Genomic DNA, 22,397 nt, shown 5'->3' on the forward strand with positions numbered 1-22,397 from the left:
TCTTTCTTCAGTAAGTTCAGTTTGAGTTTGCTTATCACTAAGGAAAAGGAATAGCTGAATCCTTTGGTCACCACACACATTTATAGCGCATGGCCATGCAGTGGTGCTGTTATATTTTCACTTTTTGCATTTTGAGTCTTACATTGCCAGAAAACCAACACCAGGAATGTGAGCGCTCTCTTGCTAGCATCGGAAGGTGGATGTCAACTGTGATGTTCCAAGATGGGTGGTGGCAGAAGGCTCAATCAAGCCGCTAACCCAAGTATATCATTAACAATAACAATAACAAAAACAAAAATATAAATTATATTAGGCCAGCCTAGCTACATAACCTGGAAGTGTTCCTCCAACTCACTGGAATGTTTTAAACTGAAGAAAGCTTGTCTAGTATGTAAGAATCTTAGCTGTTTTAAGGAACGCCACAAGAATTAGAAGAGTAAGATTTGGCTGCATCTGCTACCAGGAGCCTGCAACCTTAAACACTCAAAGAGCCGTTTGGACCCGTTTCCCACAGAAAACACTAGGAGCCAATAATTCCACAACCGATGTGACGGCGTAGGCATGGCCAACTCAACATCACTCACTCCCCCCCGTCACATGACCCCTCCCACACCTATCCAGCCAGACATTAGGGCAGGGAACCAGTTAAATTATTTGCCCCGCCCGGCCCTGCATCACCCCTTCCCTCCCAGCCACCTTTTGCCACACCTGGTGTCGGATGTGTTGTTCATCCCCTCTCCCTCCCCCCACTTCTCCTGTCTCTCTCCCTCCTCTATCTCTCCTCTTTCTTTCCTTCTCCCTTCTCTCCTCTGTCTCTCTCCTCTTTTTCCCTTCTTTCTCACTCTCCTTTTCTCTCCTCCTTTTTCCCTTCTCTCTCTCCTTTTCCCTTCTCTCTCCCCCCTCTCTTTTTTCCCTTCTCTCTCTTGTTCCTTTTTCTCTTCTCTCTTTCCTCTCTCTCTCTCTGGGTCTTGCTACAGACAGACTACAGCAGGAAATGGTGGGTGGCTACTTCCGGCCTTTGTTAGTGCTGAAGACGCGTGACCGTCTCTCCGCCCCAAGACACTGGCCTCACCTGCACCACTGTCAAACCCCGCATGGCTTTGCCATACCGGGGGTGGGGGGGAGGAGGAACCCCTGAACTGGTGCTGGGTGGTGGGAATCTGATATCCGCAGGCCGACCAGCCCATGAGCAGCACGCCAATGAGCACCTGGTTGACGGAGAGCCAAAGACCAGCTGGCTGGCGGGCAAACGGGGCATCACAACGCAGGCAGCTTGCAGGCTCTGCAGGAAAAGCAACTGACATCCAGGAGGCAAAAGCGAGCCAATGACACTGCTGCTGTCACTAGGGGCAAGTGGGGCAGAGTCTCATTATGGCTCCACATCGTAATGGGCTCTAGAAGGAGGAGGGGACCCTGTCTCCCCCATTGTGACGTGCACTAAATTTCACTGGCCTGTGCAAGGCGCTGCAAGAGCAGTGGGCAGGCCATGGAGGCGGCAATAGCAGCAGCGTCAGGAGCCACAGCAGAGGGCCGAAAGAGCCACATGTGGCTCCAGAGCTGCGGGTTCCCAACAGTGTGCTAGCCAAACAGAATTATTTCCAAAGAGGACAGCAACTCCTCAATCGATATTTTTTCTTCTGTTTAATTGTGCCCAATTCTCTGCAATTTTCTTGGCAATATTTTTTTCCCCCCAGAAATGGTTTGCTACTGCCTCCTTCATAGGGTTGAGAGAAAGCGACTGGCCCAAGATAACCAAACGGGCTTTGTGTCTAAGACTCAAATGAAAATAAGATCACTCACGTTAATTGAATCAAACAGTTTCTCCAAGCAAATAACCACACTGTGTATTAATCATTTTATTTACGTACAGTAGGCAATACCCCACAGTGATTTGCACATCTGTGTGAAGTATAGCATCAGACTGATAAAACCAGTGCTGGGTTTGTCTGTTTGTATACAATTTTACTGCTTCTGATGTCAAAACAAATGGCCATGAATTAAAAGAAAGGAAGGGGGTAAGTAAGGATTGTTTATACATAGGAATGCTACTTTCACATACATACAGCCATAAATATGAATTAAAATAAATTACAGTAATGGTTTGCCATCCTTCATACCAGTACAAGCTGTAGCCCTTATTATTTCCAACTGTCCCTTCATTACTGCAATTACAGTACAAATTTCATTAATACTAAAATTTTCTGTTTTTTCAAGTAACTCAAGCAAGACTCAAGGCCTCCAAAGTAATAGCCTGCACTGGACACACATTTCAAATGCTATACAACTAGAATAAAATGTGACATTACTGTAGTGCAAGGTAAGAAATACGGGCTAGGTGCCCTTTCCTGCAGTGAAAAACCAGTCCTGTGGTCTTCCATGAGAAATACCAGGTTACCCTGTACATAAATCTTGTCAAAAGAAAAGCTAATACAATACTCAATATTTTTTAATAACTAGTCTACTGCTTCTAAACCTGCATTTTATTCTTTAGTTTTCTAAACTTTGTCTAATCTCAGTACCCCAGGCTTCTACCATATCTGAACACATTTAGAGCCAACAGGAAAAAGTATACTTGTATAGAAAAACAGATCTACAACTCAAGCCTTGATCAACACAACAATAAACTTGCTTGAGCCTCTGCTCTGAAAGCAAATAGTTAAAATCAAAGCGGAGCAACTTCTCAAGATCTTGCTTAGCCATGCAATGAACTTTTGAATCAAGCATAGCAGAAATTTCATTTCAGTTCCAATCACAGACTAAATGACTTGTTCAGGAAGGTTTAATTAAAACAATGACTGAATCGGGAGATTGTTGTTTTGTAATGAGGATATGATCTCCTACCACTGTCACCTTAGATGCTTAGGATACATTCAAGGTAAGAAAACCATAAATAATATCAGGAAATAAAGAAACACACAGGAGATCATTTGTAGCAGCATTTTAGAAGAACCTTGCAAAATGTAGTGTATAGTCATTTTATTTTTTAGTATTTTAACCATTATTCTCAATAAACTGCGAAACTAGAAAATGCCTTATGCTATTCTTTAGTCTTATAGGATAATTAAATGGGCAGAGTCTTTCAGACTCATTCTTGTCACAGTATAAATTTTCATTAATGAATATAAGGGCATAATGGTGAAATTTTAATATTATTCATTAAAGGAACATTATCGCTCTACCCCCCCAAATCTTTTCTTTGTAACAGAAGAAATGGCTACAAAGGATTCTACATATTCCTGTACTACACAACTATTTATGTACACTTCAAGAATTGCTGAATTCAGATATGTTTGTTTTCCTCCCTTAAAAGTCAATTATAATTAAAGACTCTTTGAAAATATATCTGCTCTTAACTTTGCTTTGATTAAGCAAAACTTACTCAGGGAGAACTGTAGCCTCAGATCTTACCCTATTTTTAGGGTAAAGAATGTCTGAATAATGCACAAGACTATATGTATTATATGCATTTCTAATTAGCCTGCTGGCAAGAGAAGCTATATTTTCCTCCATCCATTCAGCCAATATGGATCTTCCACTTATAAGCACTGAAACAGAGGCAGAATGCCACTAAATATGTGATTTGCCTACTTAATTCCTGTGTATTTTTTCTGAGAATGCTAATAACCTAAGAAGGAAAACAAGCTTTCAACCAAAAACACAACAGGACCACATTTATAATATACTAATAGAAAACACTCTGTATTTCTCCTCTGGGATAGTACAAGTTATTTAACATTTACTTCTGACTACGGTTTCTCTTCCAATATTTGGCTATTGGTAGATGTAAGGCTTCTTTTCTGATGCCTACTCTTGAAATACTTAAATGGACAAAAATGCAAAAATATTTGGTTTTCAGCAGCAAAGTAAAAAAAACGTAAGCACCAAAATATATATATAAAAATAAAAACAAAAATGAGTTCAAAACAGATCAATTTTCATTTCTGTAGCATGTAAAATCAGAGGCTGACATTATTTTAAAAATGCCAACTTTCTGGAGATTACTATTAAATTCAAACATTCTAATACAATTCATTTTTTTCTCATGTGGTGCATTCACTGAAGCAACAAATCCAAAAATAATACAGCAGGGTTGCCAAACAGACCTCATAGTATTTAACAAATATTTTGTTAAAACATTAGTGCTAGTATTAAATTATGAGCAAATACAATATAATAGGACACAGAAAATGGTGGAATTAATTTTAGTAATAGTAGTTCAGCGACCACCAAAATTTCTCAATAAATAAAACAAGTCTGAAAAACAATTGCATGGCTCCCCACCAAGCTTGGCTGAAGATCCTTTGGGCAGAAATTGTGACATAGGCACAATGTCTTTGCATTTCAGGAAGAATCAATATTAACATTTAGAACCTACATGTTTGGGAAAAGAGAGAGAGTGGGCAGAGGAAGAATAGATTGGGCCATCAAACACATTTTGGAATTATCTTCCGTTCGTTAGTTAAATGACATCTGCTTTATTACAAGCTGCCAAAACCAACTGTCTAGAAAAGAACAAAGGAAGGCTCTTTCTCATCTATGTCATGCATTATAAACTAGTTCCTAAAATTAACTGCTCCAACTATCATATCGTGATTCTGATTCAAACACACCAGCCTAAGAATATACATACATGTACAAAGCAGTAAATGGAGTTGTAATAGTTAAGAATGTGCTTATTCTCTTTTCTGCATATGTCAGGGAAAAAAGTGGGGTAGAAGGAAAGCTCTGAATTAACTATCTAAAAAATATCTGCTGAGCACTGGAATCATTTTCTATGCTCAATTTCCACCTGGTCAGCCTATCTAAATTTGATCCAATGTTAGTTGACATTTTCTATTTCTGTCTTATTATTCACTTTTGTATTACCCAAAGTTTCTTCTGAGACATAATAGGGTTTCCTTCCTTCCCCCTTAGAGGTTTGTGGGTCACCTAGGAAAAAAAAAGGTGGGGGAATGGATTTTTCTAGTGGATTAAGTCTCAAACCCACACAACCAGTTGGAAGTCAAGTCAAAACCCAGCTTTCCCTTTGGCTCTGTGAAAGTCCAGGGTGCGCTGGCACCCATTTATCCATTCATGCATACACAGACAACTCCTTGGAGATTCAGAAAAGAGAGTTAAGAATAAGAACAAATATCTAAAGAAATAGGGTTAGAAGGTTTTTCGGTGGATTGCCCAGGAACTGTCTTCTTCATATTCTTTCTTGGAAACCCACATTTTCTTAAATGTGTCAAGTGAAGCCAGGATGGAGCCTCTGTAGAGGAACAAGCACAGAACTTAGATGCATGGCTATTAGGAATAACTTTTTAAAAATCTTTCTAAAAATATTACTAAACTCATAGTCATCAACTTGCAAATTAAAGGATGCCCAGAGATTTCTTTTCAAAAGTATGGCAAACAAAATAATCAGCATTTGATTTATCTAAATCCATCTATCATCTATCTATATCTATCTATCATCTCTGTCTTTCTACCGTGTTTCCCCAAAAATAAGACCCTGTCTTATATTTTTTTGAACTCTGAAATAAGCGCTTGGCCTTATTGCCATGCCCGACTGGGCTTATTATCAGATGTCTTATTTTGGAGGAAACAGGGTATCTACCCACCTGTCATCTCTACCTCCCTCCCTCCCTCCCTCTCTCTCTTTCTGTAACTATGTATCTATGTATCTATGTATCTATGTATCTATGTATCTATCTATCTATCTATCTATCTATCTATCTATCTTTATCTTTCTGTATCTCCGTCTGTATATCTCTTATCTATTTGACTGGACAAAGTGAACTAGCTGACTTTTATGTCAAAGCAAGGATTGGAACCTGGATCTTCCAGCACCTTAACCACTACATATTAAAAAGTTTGTTTCAAACTTCCCCAAAGAGCAATTATTTAACCACAGTAATTTGTTGTATACCATATATAGTACAAGACTCTAGTTCAGAGTCTTCTTAGCTTTAAATGAGTCACTTTCTATTTTAATAAAATGTGTGCATCCATGTAAAAGAAAGTAAAACTACAATTTCTGCTGCAGGAGATGTTGTACATACCCAATCCATGTAGAATATAATCTCTCTTGAGGAGCAGATATCTAGGGATTAAAATAAAAAGTGAGGAAGATTAGGAGAAGACATTTATTGTCCATATACCAAATTTACAAAGCTCTTCTATTGCAGGCTATTGGATTTTTTTTTTCTAACAGTCCCAACCAACCAATTTGAAAGCCAGAAAGATATTTATTACTGTAGTTGACAATCTGTTCAAAAGACTCTTTGAAATAGACTTGTTGTGTCAGGTAAACACAAGTTTATTAACATAGCCCCTGATGTTAATTTATGATTAAGGTGGTCATCTAAATCCTGAAAATTCATAAACCATAGGTTGGTTAACCATAGGTAGCTGCATTATACAACCATAGTAATAATAAGATAATTTATGTCTTTCTAAATTAATTTACCACTCTAAACAACTCCAAGAAGGGCAATGGTGAGGGATCTTGGGAGTTATAGTTCAGCAACATATGAGGGCCACAGTAATTACATCACTGTGTTATAAGTTTCATAGGAGAGGCACTAACAGCTATGGCAGATGAAGAGCTGGTAAGTAAACTGGCTCTTTGATAATTCCTATTTGGACAAGGAAAAGACTTGAGATTGCCCACAAGTGCTATGGACAGTTGTCCCTCACAAGGAGATAACAAGACAGTGGTCTCAGGCAGATTTAGAGCTCTAATAGGCAAAGTAATAGCCATCTTGTTCAAACTGCGGTTGGTGCCACCAAGTTCTTTTTAATCACTTTCAGAAATTGCTTGTCTATTGGGAATCTTTAGATTGACACATTTTACAACACTGAGTGAGTTTCCATCAATTGTTAGCTAAACACATTTGAACTACAAGTTTAAGAACTTTTTTTAAAAATAACAGCAAAAAGGGTGATTAAAACTTTGATTTTAAACGGACTAAGACTCCAGATGAAGTTGAAATAAGATTTTGGAATTAATTATACAGAATTCTTCTAGTAAGAAATGAGTTTGTTTTAAATGTTTTTTTAAAAAACTAAAATAAAATAAGATTTTTAAAAAATGGGCATGAGGGGGAATTAAAGAAGAAGAAATTAAAGATTACAATTAAAGGAGACAACTCAAATTAACTTATAAATACAGAATGAAGCAAACTATTTTAACATTGGACATAATAAAGGATAATTTTTGAACAATAGATCCAGAAGTTAATTTTACAAGTGTCGGTCTCTATGGACAGACTATGTCTAAAATATGTTAGGGAACAAGTTCTACTTTACAACATTGAGACAGAGTTGAAAGTGGATTTTAAAATGGCAGGCTACAAGAATGATGTGCAAAAGTATGTTACACCGGACATGCAAAAGAAACTGGCTGACATTTTAATGATTAAAAGGGGTTAAAAGAACAAATAAAGAGAGCGACCTGGATAATTTCCCTAACTCTGTCCACAGCCAGGAGTTCAATCTTAACCATCTCAAGTTTGACTCAGCCTTCCATCCTTCCCAGATCAGTAAAATGAGGACACAGATTGTTGGGGGCAATATACTGACATTTGTAAACTGCTCAGAGAGCGCTATAAAGCACTATGGAGTGGATGTAAGTCTAAGTGCTATTGCTATATTCAATTGGCAAAAAAGTCTTGTTAAGGTTTTGAAGAATCTTGTGAGAAGAGATAAAGAAAAAGTGGGGGAAAAAATCAAAGGTTTGCAACATTATTTGAAGGGATTAACTCTATTCTTATTTAGAAGTAAAAAGAAGGAATATATGGTTTATTTGAGTAAGGGTAAAATAGATACATTATTATATCTGGCAACCCTTAATAGATTTTTGCTGACAACAGGGCTGAAATAACATTTTTATGGATTTGTTTATAGATAAGAAATGGGATATGGGAAGAAGAGATCATTTGATGTATTTTAAGAGGAGGCGATAAGTTATTTAAATTGTTTATAGTTGTTATGATGGTGATGTCACTTCTGTATATATTTCTTTACTTTTTCTTTACTATAATTTTTCTTTTCTAGTTTATTGTGTATCTTCTGCTCTTTTATTCTTTGTTTTTTTTAGTTTGTATTAATTTTTACTGTTGTAATTGTGATCGTTAATAAAATTACAGTGAAAAAAGAACATATTGTTTTAGTGATATCTGAGTAGATGATAGTTAAAACAGAGTATGATAGGTTTCTTAGTCCTTTAATGTGAAGATTATATGGTTGCAATATGTCACCCCATTGATCACTAGGGCTGAATCTGCTGATCTGGCTGGTTTTCCCTTCCTCCTTCACTGCTCCATGTGCATCCCTCCCAAAGCTGTGCAATTGGTGGAGAAGAATAATCATCCCAGATAGGAGTGTACTGATCTTCAGGCAAATGTATACATTAGTTGTGCTCCCCTGCTACAACCTCCAAACAAGCTCTACATACCCTGATTTTGACATCTTTAGGGGCCAGTTTCTTTACTTCACTTAGAAGCCTGTCACCAAAACCTATTAAATATAAGCAATAATTTGAGTTAACAACCTAGGGTATTATAAAGTAATCAAGGTTTCCTAAAAACAAATCTAGAATCAACCAAACAATCTCTGAAACAACATCTACATCTTCTTCCTCTATAATAAAGGAATGCATGAAATGTATTAATACATAAACTACACCAGGGCCCCCCAACCCCTGGGCCATGGACCAATCTGTGGCCCTTTGGCAATCAGGCTGTGCAAGTGTGCGAAGCTTCATTTGCGCATGGGCGGGAGCTAGGTTGCGCATGTGAAACCATCCCCTCTCCCCTGCTACTGCTATTGCTGGTCCGTGGAGCCAGAAAGGTTGGGGACCGCTGAATTACACGGATCAGATAAATAATAAAATAGGTAAAATCATTTAAGCACACAAAAACTGTATTTCATTAATATAAAAAAAGAGACATATTAGGAAATGCTATGACTATTTTCCCAGAAACTATATGTGAATCTAGCCTGCTGACTTCCAGTTCTTCCAACAGGGCTGGAAGAAGATTTTTTTGGGAACAATTTTTTCCTACTTCCAGGAAAAGAATTATATGGAGCTGCCAATATTTACTCCCAAGAGCTAATATTATTTTCAATAGTTACAAAGAAAATGAGGGGACAAGTTAAAAGTTAAGTTCAAACACCACATGTTTATAAAGTCAAATAAGCATCAGAAGGAACCTTTGAAGAGCGTGGAGCCTCCAGAGAGCACAATGTTGGAAAAGAGAGTTCGCCTTAAGTCCATATCAGACTTCTGAATTGCAAAAACCAGAACTTCATGCAATCCCTCACATTCTTCTCCAATCAGATCTGGACGGAACAGTAATTCAGGAGCCCTGAATCGGGCAGGACCAATCTGCAAACAGAGCAAGAATGTCAGGATTCTGGTTCGTATATAAGAAGTCTTATTTCCTAGATTAAAAAACTGTGTCACACAAATATTCTTATGCTCATATAAAGACTTTCTTCCCACCGCACTAGTCTAATCTAAAAGGACTCTTAAACAGAACTTGAAGTGCAGAGACAAGGACCTTCTCCTCTTCAGTATTGTGGTGATAAACTGATATGGTTATAAATTACTCTATTTTAAGATTCTACAGGACTTAGGCAGTCTGATGCTATCCAAATGTTTTGGACAACAATATGTCAACTTTTTCACTGACATATCGACTAGGCCTGATGAGAACTGAAATTCAAAACATTTGAAAACTGATAGATTTCACATTTTGTTCTACAGCAACTTTGAGTAAACAAAACTTCAAAAGCCCTTATTGTAAAGAATACAATCTTACTAAGATTGTGTCAGATGACTGACACCAAAAGTATCAGTTGTACCATTCCACTGAGTTAAAAAGGAGAAAAGGAGGGAATGGCAACTCAAAATAAACAAAGAGATGATTCAAAGATGAATGAACCTAAATCAAGATCACTACAATTATAGAATCCTGAAGGAGCCTGAAGGTACTGTGTCACTTCAGAGCCTTTTCCCATGATTTCTTTAAGAAATATTTAAACTATGTGAAGTTTTAACAAACCTCAATGGTGCTTCCATCAGGAAGGTAATATTGAGCTTTTTCAGTTTCTAAAGTTTCATCCTTCTGAGGGTTTATTGACAAATAGCAAGCCCGCTGTGGAAGAATGACAAGCAAAGATAATAATCATCAACATTCCAAAAAGCAGCCCACGGTAAAACAATGTTCACTCGGATGCTCCACATGTACTATCATTCGTTAGTTTTTTTGCCTTTTGGTATTGTTTTTATTCCCACTTCTAACATGGAAGGAGCCTCACCATACAAACAATGTCATAAAATTCTTAACCATTTGATGATTAAAAATGAAAAATTCTAGAAAATTTATTAAGAACCAGCAGTTCTACAAAGAAAATCCAGAGTAGCAAAGCTCTCCAGTAGACATTGTTTTGTGGAATATAGATGAATCTATAAGATGGGAGTTTTCAATATAAATAGCCTCATTCAGCAATGATACAAAGGACATGAAAAAAGAGCTTTTACAGTGTTTATTTTCCTTACAATGCTTAACAGCAATTCTGTAGTAAAACACTATATGACCTCCTTCCAGCTGATCACATAGTAGATGGTAGCCCAGTTTCAATGATTATGTAAAGAGACACACCACTGTTCATGAGTTAAGCCACTTTTCTCAACCTGGAGATGGTCACTGAGAACTGGAAGACATCAAGTTGAAGAAGTTGGAACAAGCCCACATGATCACCTTATGATTGCAATAAGGTACATAAGCCACTCAGAATATACCATTAAAACACCTTGTTTTCCCCAAAATAAGACATCCCCTGATAATAAGCCCAATCGGGCTTTTGAGTGCATGGCAATAAGGCCAAGCGCTTATTTCAGGGTTCAAAAAATTATAAGACAGGAAACACGGTATAATGGTATGATATATCAGAATAGTATATTCTGAGTGTACATTATTGCAGTAATCCTGTATGATAAACTAGCTCTATTATCAGAGGTGAGTTGCTCGAATGACTAGAGAAATTATACTTTTAGTAGTGCTACTTCAATTGTAAAATTCACTCTTCAGGGAGGCTTATCTGACACCTATTTTGTTATAATTTTAAAATAAGATTTCTGCAATTTTTCCAAGGCTATACTCCTGAATCTTGTTTTCTTTCTTCCTTTATGTGAAATTTCAACTTTTTGTAGTGTTTGAATTTTATTAACATTGTGAGCAACCTGAGAAGGACAACTTGTAAATATTAAGAAACTAAAGTAGAGTTTCTGTGTTTTAAACACATAGGTTAAGAAGTAATGCTTTTCTAAAATGACCTAGTAGCTTCATTATGGAATAGAAATTGGAATGAAGTAATTGTTTTCCACTCATTTTCTCAAGTATCATGCTATAATGTAATCAAGTGTTGTAGTTAATCTGAGTTTTTATGACAAAGTTAAAGTATCTATTAATAAGAATTAGGCACATCTACTTTATTATCCTTGGCTTTTGTAGAGCTCAGAAATCCTTCTACATAAGGAAAGTTTATAGTCAGAAGGGCCAAGAATCCTGGATATACTGTAACTCTCTGGTAGCTTTCCCAAGCAAGATCTGGCAAACAGCTTTGTCCAGCTCTGATTTTTCTTGCCAAGATGTTCCCATTACTTATCTAGTAAGCAAATTCTGCATTCCTGACCTAACCCTGACCTAACCCTAGCCCTAACCCTGACCCAATGTTTAAACGTCACTTCGAGACCGTCACTTCGAGACTGTCTTCTGCCACCAATAGCCTCCCACCGACCAGTTCGTTCCCACAGAGAGGGTCTCCTCAGGGTGCCATCAGCCAAGTTATGTCGGCTGGCGACACCCAGGGGGAAGCCTTCTATGTGGGAGCCCCAGCCCTGTGGAATGAACTGCCCCCGGAAATACGTAAGATCTCTGACCTCCGGGTATTTCGCTGCGCACTGAAGACCCTGTTGTTCCGCCAGGCAGGGCTATCAACATAATAATTTTAAATTGGGGTATTTTAATTTTTGGGGTTTTAAATCGGCCAAATTTATTTAATTATTTTAATTTTTAATCATTGTTGTGTCCTGTGTTTTTAAATTGGCTGTACACCACCCTGAGTCCTTCGGGAGAAGGGCGGTATAGAAATAAAATTATTATTATTATTATTATTATTATTATTATTATTATTATTATTATTATTAGACAGTGAAATCTTGCATATTAGCCATAAATCTACTGATCTACCAACGGCAAATAAAGTCCTTGACTTGATGTAAATTACAATGCAATTTGATCCCAAAGATTAGTATATTTGCTATGTTGTGTGTTTTTAAAATTGTTATCTGGGCTCAGACACCAGCTAGTAATTTGAAAGGAATATGTAATGAAATACAACCTTTTTAGAAAGTGGCATTTACGGAAATGTCTGAAGGTTTTCCCTGGTTTACCATTTTTAACAAAAGAAAAGATATACATGCAAGAAGCCAAGGTAAGAATATTCTATTTGTTTTTTTAGATGTGATAGCTTTCTAAGCACCAAAGGTTTCTGATAAGGGGGATAATTTTAAAAACTGCAATCATGTGTCCACTATATGAATGTGCACAATTACACATTAAGGATTAAGATTGTAATCATATCACTTCTCTAAACATACTGATTGGACTGAGATTAAAGTAGAACTAAGGGTAAATGGCCCTCAAGAGCCAAAAGAGAGCAGTTCTGCACCACAGATGCTATTTAAACAGGCTTGTTTCCCCATCTTTTCTTGTAATCTGGATAGACATTAGCAAATGCTATGACATATATCAGCTGTAACTGCTCAATCCACCCTCCTCTGCTCAGTACCTTAAAACAGAAGAGACCCCAGAATCAAAAACAAAGGGCATCCATGCACCTCTTTTATGGTTTTGACGATCTCAAATTCAGATGATGTATGGAAGTCATAGCCTTCCTTTCGGAGATAGAGGCGAAGAAAACGAGAGACATCACGGCCAGCTATGTCAATTCGCATAATGGAGTGGGGCATTGCAAAACCTTCATAAATAGGTACTGCATGGGTGACCCCATCCCCAGAGTCCAACACCACCCCTGTAGTTCGTCCTGTTGCATAACTACAGAAAGGAGAAAATCAACAGTATTTGATGGATAATCTGTAACACTTCCAAGATAGCAATTCCCCCAGCATAATTCTATTCTTATGTACCTAGTAATAACTAAATAGCAATCTTTATGAAAGAAAATCAGTGATAATAAGTAATGTATTACTACATCAATAATGTAATATTGATGTAATGATACATCAATGATCATCAAATTAAAGCAGAGGAAAGTTAAAATTGTAAATTCACTATGTGGCATTGGACCAATTCACCAGAATTTATAAGGAAGCAGCAATAAAAACCCACTCTTTATATGTACCATACTAACAGAGTGGATTTTTACTGCTGCTTCTGTATTTGCCTATGGTATAAATCTCTTCATTTAATTGTCAAGACATCTTTGAGGAAATCTTTTTTAAAAATCAAGGTGCATATTTAGTTAGAAGTAAGTCTTAATGAACAAAGATCTACTTGTGTGTGCATGTAGAAAATCTCCTTGATCATTCCATATCCAAAGTAATGCAATAAATTACAAAAATTAGTTTTTGTTCCAGGTTGAGCGTAAAAAAAGTTATAGGTAAGATACTTACAGACTAAGCACAGCTTGCATAGAGATGAATAGAGCTGGCACATTGAAAGTCTCAAAGAAAACCTCAGCTGCTCGTTCACGGTTCTTACGAGGATTCAGTGGCGCTTCCGTCAAGAGCACAGGATGCTAGTGATTAGGAACACAAGGGATTCAGTTAGCCATTATTCCATGGCCAATGGAGACTTTCTCAGTTTTCTAGCACAAAGCTTTAGGTTTAACAGTCTCTTCCTTCTTGTGGCTATTCATTTGGAAAGTTGATCCCACCAAAAGGGAATTGTGAGGTAATCCTTACACTAAATCTGCCATATTGGAACTGCAAAAATTAAGATAACCACTAGATGGTAGCACATAGTTAGCATTTTCTGTAACTCTTTGCTGCCACCTACTAGTATTTTTGGAGTCCAGATATGGTAGCCTTGCATATACTAAATAGCTACTCATCATGGATGGGGAATTTGTATTATCAGCGTACAGCCAATATTACTACTGGTGAGGAAGGCTAAAAGCTGTAGTTCAGTAACATTTCCAACACTACGTATAAGTTTCCCTTCCATGAGTGGATACAGATATAAAAACAGCTCTTTTAAAGCACAAGTTTAAATGCATTTTTATCTTCTTGTTATAGTAGACAGTGGAATTATTATGTTGAAAGTCCATGCTTGTGTCCCCTCATATCTTAAATCAGAAAATGTTAATCCATTTTTGTTAAATATATTATAATGGCTGAAGTCACACATCACATCATCTTATGGCTGTTTGGTTTTGACTTAGTGCAATGCACAATTTCAGCCATATTCTCTTATTCTCTGTATGAATCTAGCCAATAACCTGATTCAGGCTAAGCCAAAACAAATTGTTACATATTCTTACATAACACCTATTCTCACATTAAGTCAAAATGGAGTAAATCACATTACTGCTTGGCACCATGGGTATAAGACTTCAGGTCAGACATGACTATAAATCCTTACTCTTCCTGAAACTCATTCCTATATTCAGAAATAAGCTAACAGCAGGAACTTCACTCTTAGAAACTTATACTCCTAAATAATTTTCTAAATACGGAAGAAAATCAACATGCTATAAAATGTATGTTCCAGGACCAAGATTTAAATTGTAAACTTTTTTATTCTGCGCTCTTGAATTAATAAAGTTGGCTGTGCTTTTCCTAGCCATGAGATTGGAATGCACCTGGTTGGCTTATAAAACAGCTGTCTGTGGTCTTTCCAGTTTAATTCTTACCCTGTGAATCCAACCAATAAAATTGCTATCTCTTTTGAAGTGAATTGAACAGAATCAAAAATGCTAATTGAGTTGGCATTGAGATTGAAAAGCAGATACAGTTTTTTCTCTCATTAGGTACTCTGGAGCTTAGAGAAAGAAAGGTAGCTTACTTCTTCAGAAAATGTCTGGAGTTGATCTTTTGAATACACGTACTGCCAAATGCGCTCCATATCATTCCAATCCTTCACTATACCATGTTCCATTGGGTACCGTATAGAAAGAAGACCTCTATGTTCCTTAAGAAAATTAAAGAGCCAAGACAGCCAATCAGTCAGAGAAGGAGACATATATACATACATTGCCTTGCTGACAAAAGATTCCCAAATATAATAACCACTAAATTTACAATGGAAATTACACTTGTAACATAGCAGAAGAAATGTGTTCATCATGCAACAATCCTTTATTTGTAACAGCAGCTGTGTGGATGATATGTATGCATCCATAATTCATATATTTCATTATGTATAGATATGAGTTCATTATTACTATAATCCATTTGAGTTCATTCAGGAATACTTCTAATATAACCCTAAGCAAATGCCTAGAACCCAATCTGCTTATCAAGAGGAACATAGGAACGATAAATATCAGACTCTGCTTAGATAAAAAGCATAGGCTGTTTCTCAATTTCTGGTGACTCTAAAAAAGAATAAAAATTAAGTCAAATAAATATTGTGATATTACCTCTGCTTTTGGGCCAATGAAAATGTCACCTTCCAAAGCTCCAGCCATAACACGGACATGCTTTGGTCTGCCAACACTGAAATAAGTACCACAAAAGGAAAAAATGGATTTATGACTTCAAAAATTCACTCAGAAAAGGCCATTTTAGAATTGTTAGATTAAGGTGCTGCAACTTGAACTGAGTGATTGAGTTTAATACCATAGGATGATTTAATTTAACCATGGTTATTGAATAAGAATAATGCACACATCACATTAATGCTTAAATCAGAGTCACTGGTTCATGCTACAGAACTAATTCAATATCAAATATCTTCAAAATCCACCATAGGATTAATGAAGAAACTAATTTGTTTTGCTTCTTAGAATAAGCTAAAGGATTCTAATTTGCAAATATCCTTAAAATTCCAAATCCATGAGAAGCTATTTCTGAGCTCCCCCCAAACCCTCAGTATTAAGGAATTCTGTATCCTATATGCCACGTAATAGCCTAAATCAGAGGTGTTGAACTCGTGTGGTCATGGCAGCATTACATGACGTATCAGGACTTTCCCCCTCCCTTCGCTAAACCGGGCGTGGGCGTGGCCAGCGCGTGACACATATGGCCCGTTGGCCACAAGTTTGAAAGCCCTGGCCTAAATAAAGCTATTCATAAAAAATTGTGTATGTTCAACTGCCAGAGCCAGCATAAGTTAAAAGTCTCAAGTCTGCTCCATGCTAAAATGTTCATAATAGGAAATTATGGAACAGCAGCCAAAATTATGAGAAGACTTACTAGTTTGGAAAACAGTACTTAGGTATTTGATCACCTGCAAAGCCAGCTTTAATCATGCCAGAACCCTGTTGGGATAAAAAAACAAAGACCATCATGTGAAATGAGATAATTATTCATGAGCGTCTTGGCTCCAAAACTATGCCTATCAACACATGAAAAAAATAGTCCAAATTTAGCACCAGCCTTCTTGTTGAGACCTTTCAATGAAAACTTCACGCAATACATTCCATTATGAAAACTGTGTGACCTGTTAGTGAATTTATATGACCACTAGATGGAGCACATCCCATTATCACACTTATGCAGCCTCAGACCACCCAAGAAGAATTTCTTTGTGTGGGACAAAAGGTTTTAGAAATAGATAGTAAGACAGAAGGGGCTTTTCCTCAAGAGAACTACAAAAAACAGGAAAGATCCAGTAAACAGCACTGAATCACATCACCTTAATAACTTACAGAACACTGAACCATTTGCCCCTCTGTATACATCTTTAGAAATTTATGAAAATAATACGTCAGCCACAGCTTGGTTCAGACAAGAAACTTGGCTAATGGCTAATTGGCTAATTTGGGACTCAGTGGCAGGATTTGCAGATGTTAAAACTTTAGTGATTAAATAATGGTTAATTTGACTGTGGATAAGCATTGAAAGTATTAAAATCTCAGGTGAGTCAAACCTGAATCTGGTCAATTTATGTATATGTTCATGTACCTGTCTAAGCAATAATAGAAAAATTATTTGCAATTGCCTTCTTCCAAGATTTGATTTTTAAAAATTGCCTATGTTAATTTACAGCAAACTTTGAATAATAATAAATAACCTATCTACTGTGTTGTGCAAACAGGTCTTTAAAATACAGTTCTAATGGCTATGCATAACAAAATTAATTCTTTATTAAGGTCTCTGGCCAGCTTTTACAATTAAAATACAGTAAAACGATGGTTTAACACAACAATTAGTTGTTAGGGAAGGGGAAAATAATGGGACAGTAAACAATGTCTGTGCAGTTGGGTGAACTTGGTAAAAAAAAAATTGGCTGCCTTATATGTAAGTGTAGGGTTAGTGTCCCTTAAAAATAATAAACATAAAATTTACGTGCATGGCCCTCATATTTGGAAATGATTGGTGCAATCAAAGCCCATTTTGGAACATTGTAGAATGGACATTGTATGAGAATATGGGTGTTTCTACCTTCCTAGAACCATAAAGGCAAAGTCTCTGTGAATAAGGGATCCCATGAAATCTTTCCTCAAGTGGGGCTAATGCGACTGCATCAAAACAGGCTCTAGAAAAGGCCCATCTGTTTTTGCTTAGTGTTAAAACTGTTGAAGTACTCTGCAATAGAGGGGTTGTGGCTCTCTAACAAATGGCAATTCAGGGCATTTGCAGAACAAAGTAAAGAAAGGTAGAAACAGATTAACTTTTACAGGGAAGGAATCCATCTAACCACAGAAAAGGCCTGTTCCCTATTCCCAACTGCCTAGCCTCTTTCAACTAATTAGCATACAGAAGAATCCCTGAATCACATCATATAATAAAACTACAGACATGTTCTTCTAGCAGGCAGCAGTTTTTCTTATGACTTGGTTAACCAAATGGAGATTTATAGAATAGAATAGAATTCTTTATTGGCCAAGTGTGATTGGACACACAAAGAATTTGTCTTTGGTGCATATGCTCTCAGTGTACGTAAAAAGAAAAGATACATTTGTCAAGAATCATAAGGTACAACCCTTAATGATAGTCATAGGGTACAAATAAGCAATCAAATCATACTAGGAAACAATCAATATAAATTGTAAGGATACAGCAAAAGTCAGTCATAAGTGGGAGGAGAGGGGTCATAGGAACGATGAGAAGATTAATAGTAATAGTAATGCAGACTTAGTGAATAGTTTGAGTGTTGAGGGAATTATTTGTTTAGCAGAGTGATGGTGTTCGGGAAAAAACTGTTCTTGTGTCTAGTTGTTCTGGTGTGCAGTGGTCTATAGCGTCGTTTTGAGGGAAGGAGTTGAAACAATTTATGTCCAGGATGTGAGGGGTCTGTAAATATTTTCACAGCCCTCTTTTTGACTTGTGCAGTATACAGGTCCTCAATGGAAGGCAGATTGGTAGCAATTGTTTTTTCTACAGTTCTAATTATCCTCTGAAGTCTGTCTATCTTCTTGGGTTGCAGAACCAAACCAGACAGTTATAGAGGTGCAGATGACAGACTCAATAATTCCTCTGTAGAACTATATCAGCAGCTCCTTGGGCAGTTTGAGCTTCCTGAGTTGGCGCAGAAAGAATATTCTTTGTTGTGCTTTTTTGATGAGGTTTTTGATGTTAGGTGTCCATTTTAGGTCTTGAGATATGATAGAACCTAGAAATTTGAAGGCCTCTACTGTTGATACTGTGTTGTCTAGTATTGTAAGCAGTGGTGAAATCCAAATTTTTTTTACTACCGATTCTGTGGGCGTGGCTTGGTGGGCATGGCAGGGGAAGGATACTGCAAAATCTCGATTCCCACCCCACTCCAGGGGAAGAATACTGCAAAATCCCCATTCCCCCCCCCAGAAGGATATTGCAAAATCTCCATTCCCACCCCACTCTGGGGCCAGCCAGAGATGGCATTTGCGGGTTCTCCAAACTACTCAAAATTTCCGCTACCAGTTCTCCAAATGGCTCAAAATTTCCGCTACCAGTTCTCCAGAACCTGCTGGATTTCACCCGACTGTAAGAGGTGGTAGTATGGGAGGGTTTCTCCTAAAGTCTACCACCATTTCTACAGTTTTGAGGTATACAATTTTTTTATAGGTACAAAATCACTATTCTGAATTGTACCAGAAAACCAAGAAGGTTGCTGGGCAGTGATTTTATGACCCCAAAATCCAGAAATTATTGAACATAACATGGAAATCTAATTGAGGATTTCCTGTGACGAATACTAATTACCGATTACTAAATCCTATCTTCAAAGATGTATGCATCACAGCAGTGTCCATTAAAAAAAAATATTCAGGAGAAATGCTTTGGATCCTCCACAAGCACAGCACTTGTCTGCTGGTATTTACTGAACCAACCCTTCATTTGAAAGGTCCTTGGTGCTCTCTGAGCTTGGTTGTTTCCTTCCAGACGTTTCATTACCCAAACTAAGTAACGTAATCAGTGGTAGCCTAGACAAGCTACAAATAAATATTCTCCTTTAATGACCCTTCATTTCTCAGGTTTCTGCATGTTCGAAAAAAAATGCAACATTTAACAATCATATTAACTGATGAGCTGATTCTTAACGGCGGCATTGTCAGAGAGAAATCTGAAAAACGGTAGAAAGAAGCCTGGGCTGGATGAATCTAAAAAAAAACGTTTCTTCACTGCACTCCCTGTTTTACAGAAAGAGCAGCGCGGGCAATTTATACACAGTAGCAAAAATACACCCAGGGAAAATGGAGGAGAGCGAGGCAATTTTCCCAGCTACCTAACCCAGGCCATTCTCTCTCGCGCGCTTTGACCGAAGGAGCGGTTGAGAACAAAACGGAGCCCTTAAAGGTCATAAAAGAACGAATAGCAGAGCCAACGCGCCAATAATCGCGCATGAAACTATGAAGGGGGAGGGGCGAACTCCCTCGCGAAACGCGAACCGATGACGCTGGGTCGAGAATCGGCAGAGCGTGACCAATCAGAGGGCGAGGAGCTCAACAGGGCGTGGATTTACCTGCTCCGTTGTTCTGCAGGCTGCGCCGTTCTACCATTGAATGGCAAAGGCATCGGCCAACGGGAACGTGGGCCTGGATCATAGAGGAGGAGGAGGAGGAGAGGAGGAAAGAACCCAACTTCGGTTGGAGATGGCGAGGGGCAGAGGATTGCCCGGAGACTGCGCGGGCGGGGGCGGGGAGGATGGAGCAGAAAACCACCGGCTGACAGATCCGTTGACTGGTTTCTATGAGGAGCAAAAAACCCACCGTGCCAATCGCGACGCCTCCCCTCCCCCTCCCCCACCTTCTCACATTGCAGAGACAAAATTGCGCTCGGACTCACGTTATCAATCACCACCGGCTGATTCGCGATCACATCGTAGGACTCCATGGCGAGCGCCTATGCGCCGCCGGCGACACCCACCTCGGTTACTGCCAAGCAAGCGACAGCTCAGGCGGTAGAGCGCATGCTCAGAGCAAAGGCAAAGCTTGTCGGGAAAGCGAGTTTCTATGGAAATAACCATTGTAACTGGAGCTTACCCCAGAAAAGAGGCCTTTTTTTTTTGTTTTCATGAGTGGGTGAATGAATGAATGAGTCTATTTATTTGTTCTAGTAAGTTACCGTGGAGTACTGATTTGCAAAACTATTTTTGTCCTGGAGAGAAATAAAAGGTATTTATAAGCAAGGAAGAAATGTAAGATGTTTTGATATCAGCATTCTCCGTACAGTTTTAAAAAACCTCTTTCACACACATATTGAATGTTGTATGTGTTGGTGAAGATATACTGTATACAATATGTTAGGGTTCCAATATTTAGTCATAAAGAAATACAGAAAAGTCTAGTCATTTTGCAGCCATCTATTGACTACATGAAAGATTTGGAGACTAGTTATGATATGCCTAACACATGTTGCATTTTTTAAAGTGTTTAGTAGCCCAGTTAATATAAATTCCACAGCAAATACAACTATTATCCTTTTATTGGGATTCCTGTTTCCTTTCCCTTTTTATTATGGTAAGTAAAGGAGATGTTGTAATACATTGAGGGGGAGAGAAAAAATTACGTTTTATCAGGACAGAAGTTCAGAGGATGTACCTACTAATATCTTTTGGATATAATGCATTCAATTTTTTTTCAGTCCACAGAAGGAATTATACTTCCATTGTATGGAAACCTTTATATGGTCCACTGCAGTGATGTGAACAAATGTAACATCTAGAGCCCCTCTTAGTTGCCACATTCATTCATAACATTAACTGAAATGCACACACTTGAACTGTTTATCAGTGAATAGACTATATTTTTTTATTTGTATCCCACCTTTATTATTTTTAAAAATAACCCAAGGAGGTGAACATATCCAACAGATCTTACTCCTCCTACTTTCCCTACAACAACAAACCTGTAAAGTGAGTTGGGCTGAGAGAGAATGACTGGCCCAAGGTCACCCAGCTAGTTTTCATGATATAGGTGGAATTAAAATTTACGGTCCTCCACTTTTTAGTTTGGTACCTTAACCATTACACCAAATTGGCTCTATTCTTATTTGACCTGGTACACACAATAAGATGTTATTTGCTGAAATTTGAATTGGTGAATAATTTAGTTAGGAAACCTTGCTGAGGTTGGATATCATAATTCAGCCCCCAATTTCAGGAGGTCTTAGTTATAACTTGCCAAAGAAGGCAGGGCTAAAACCCTTGTTATGTAGGTATGAAAGTACTAGAAGTACTAGAAAGTACTAGAAGATTTTGAGACTCGGAGTAGGAACATTTTGCCTTCCATACAATACAATACATACTTTTCATACAAGCATTGGGTTCTAGAACGTTGGGTGGTTGTGTCTGAAATTCAAGGCAAAATCTTAGAATGCTTTATGGATTGCAAATGGAATCTGAGGAAGTACATGTTGTTATATTTTATGTGTTTCCCATTCCTTTTTTTATCTGATTTTCTACTACCCTTTAACTAGTAAAATAGAAACTATACAGCTAGCCAGTATGGACTAGTGGTTAAAGCAGAAATAGAAAGCGGGAAACTGTAAACTCTACTCCCACCTTAACCATGAAAGCCAGCTAGGTGACCAGTCACACTTCTCAGCCCAACTCACTTCACAGGGTTGTGGTGGCGAAAATAGGAGGAGGAAGGAGTGCTGGATATGTTTGTTGCCTTAAGTTATTTGTAAAAATAATAAAGATGTGATACAAATAAATAAAATTAAAAAAGAATTTCCCAAGTATTTGTATTAATATCAGTGCTCTTTAACTTGTTCATAAATGACTTTGCAG

The 22,397-nt window shown here is 37.7% G+C and overlaps 1 protein-coding gene across 1 annotated transcript; it reads right to left on the reverse strand.

Annotated features, from left to right (window-relative positions):
* Positions 1–1,841: 1,841 nt before the first annotated feature.
* Positions 1,842–20,591, reverse strand: ACTR1A (actin related protein 1A). The gene is made up of 11 exons (XM_034439964.3): positions 20,450–20,591; positions 16,433–16,497; positions 15,658–15,733; positions 15,081–15,206; positions 13,688–13,812; positions 12,893–13,109; positions 10,053–10,145; positions 9,199–9,373; positions 8,441–8,502; positions 6,045–6,085; positions 1,842–5,251 (listed from the first exon to the last, which is right to left on the reverse strand). The coding sequence occupies exons 1-11, from the start codon at positions 20,495–20,497 to the stop codon at positions 5,149–5,151; spliced, it is 1,131 nt and encodes a 376-aa protein (XP_034295855.1). The 5' UTR covers positions 20,498–20,591; the 3' UTR covers positions 1,842–5,148.
* Between the last annotated feature and the right edge of the window lie 1,806 nt (positions 20,592–22,397).

The sequence above is a fragment of the Pantherophis guttatus genome, chromosome 6 (assembly GCF_059756535.1).
Source record: "Pantherophis guttatus breed Tessera chromosome 6, ASM5975653v1, whole genome shotgun sequence".
NCBI classification, from domain to species: domain Eukaryota; kingdom Metazoa; phylum Chordata; class Lepidosauria; order Squamata; family Colubridae; genus Pantherophis; species Pantherophis guttatus.

Coding starts and splice junctions, on each gene's coding strand:
- ACTR1A (XM_034439964.3), bottom strand. CDS start 20,497: ATGGAGTCCTACGATGTGATCGCGAATCAGCCGGTGGTGATTGATAAC. Junction 16,498..20,449: donor AGCCGGTGGTGATTGATAAC/GTGAGTCCGAGC, acceptor TTATCCCAACAG/GGTTCTGGCATGATTAAAGC. Junction 8,503..9,198: donor AGGCTCCACGCTCTTCAAAG/GTTCCTTCTGAT, acceptor TATATTTAATAG/GTTTTGGTGACAGGCTTCTA.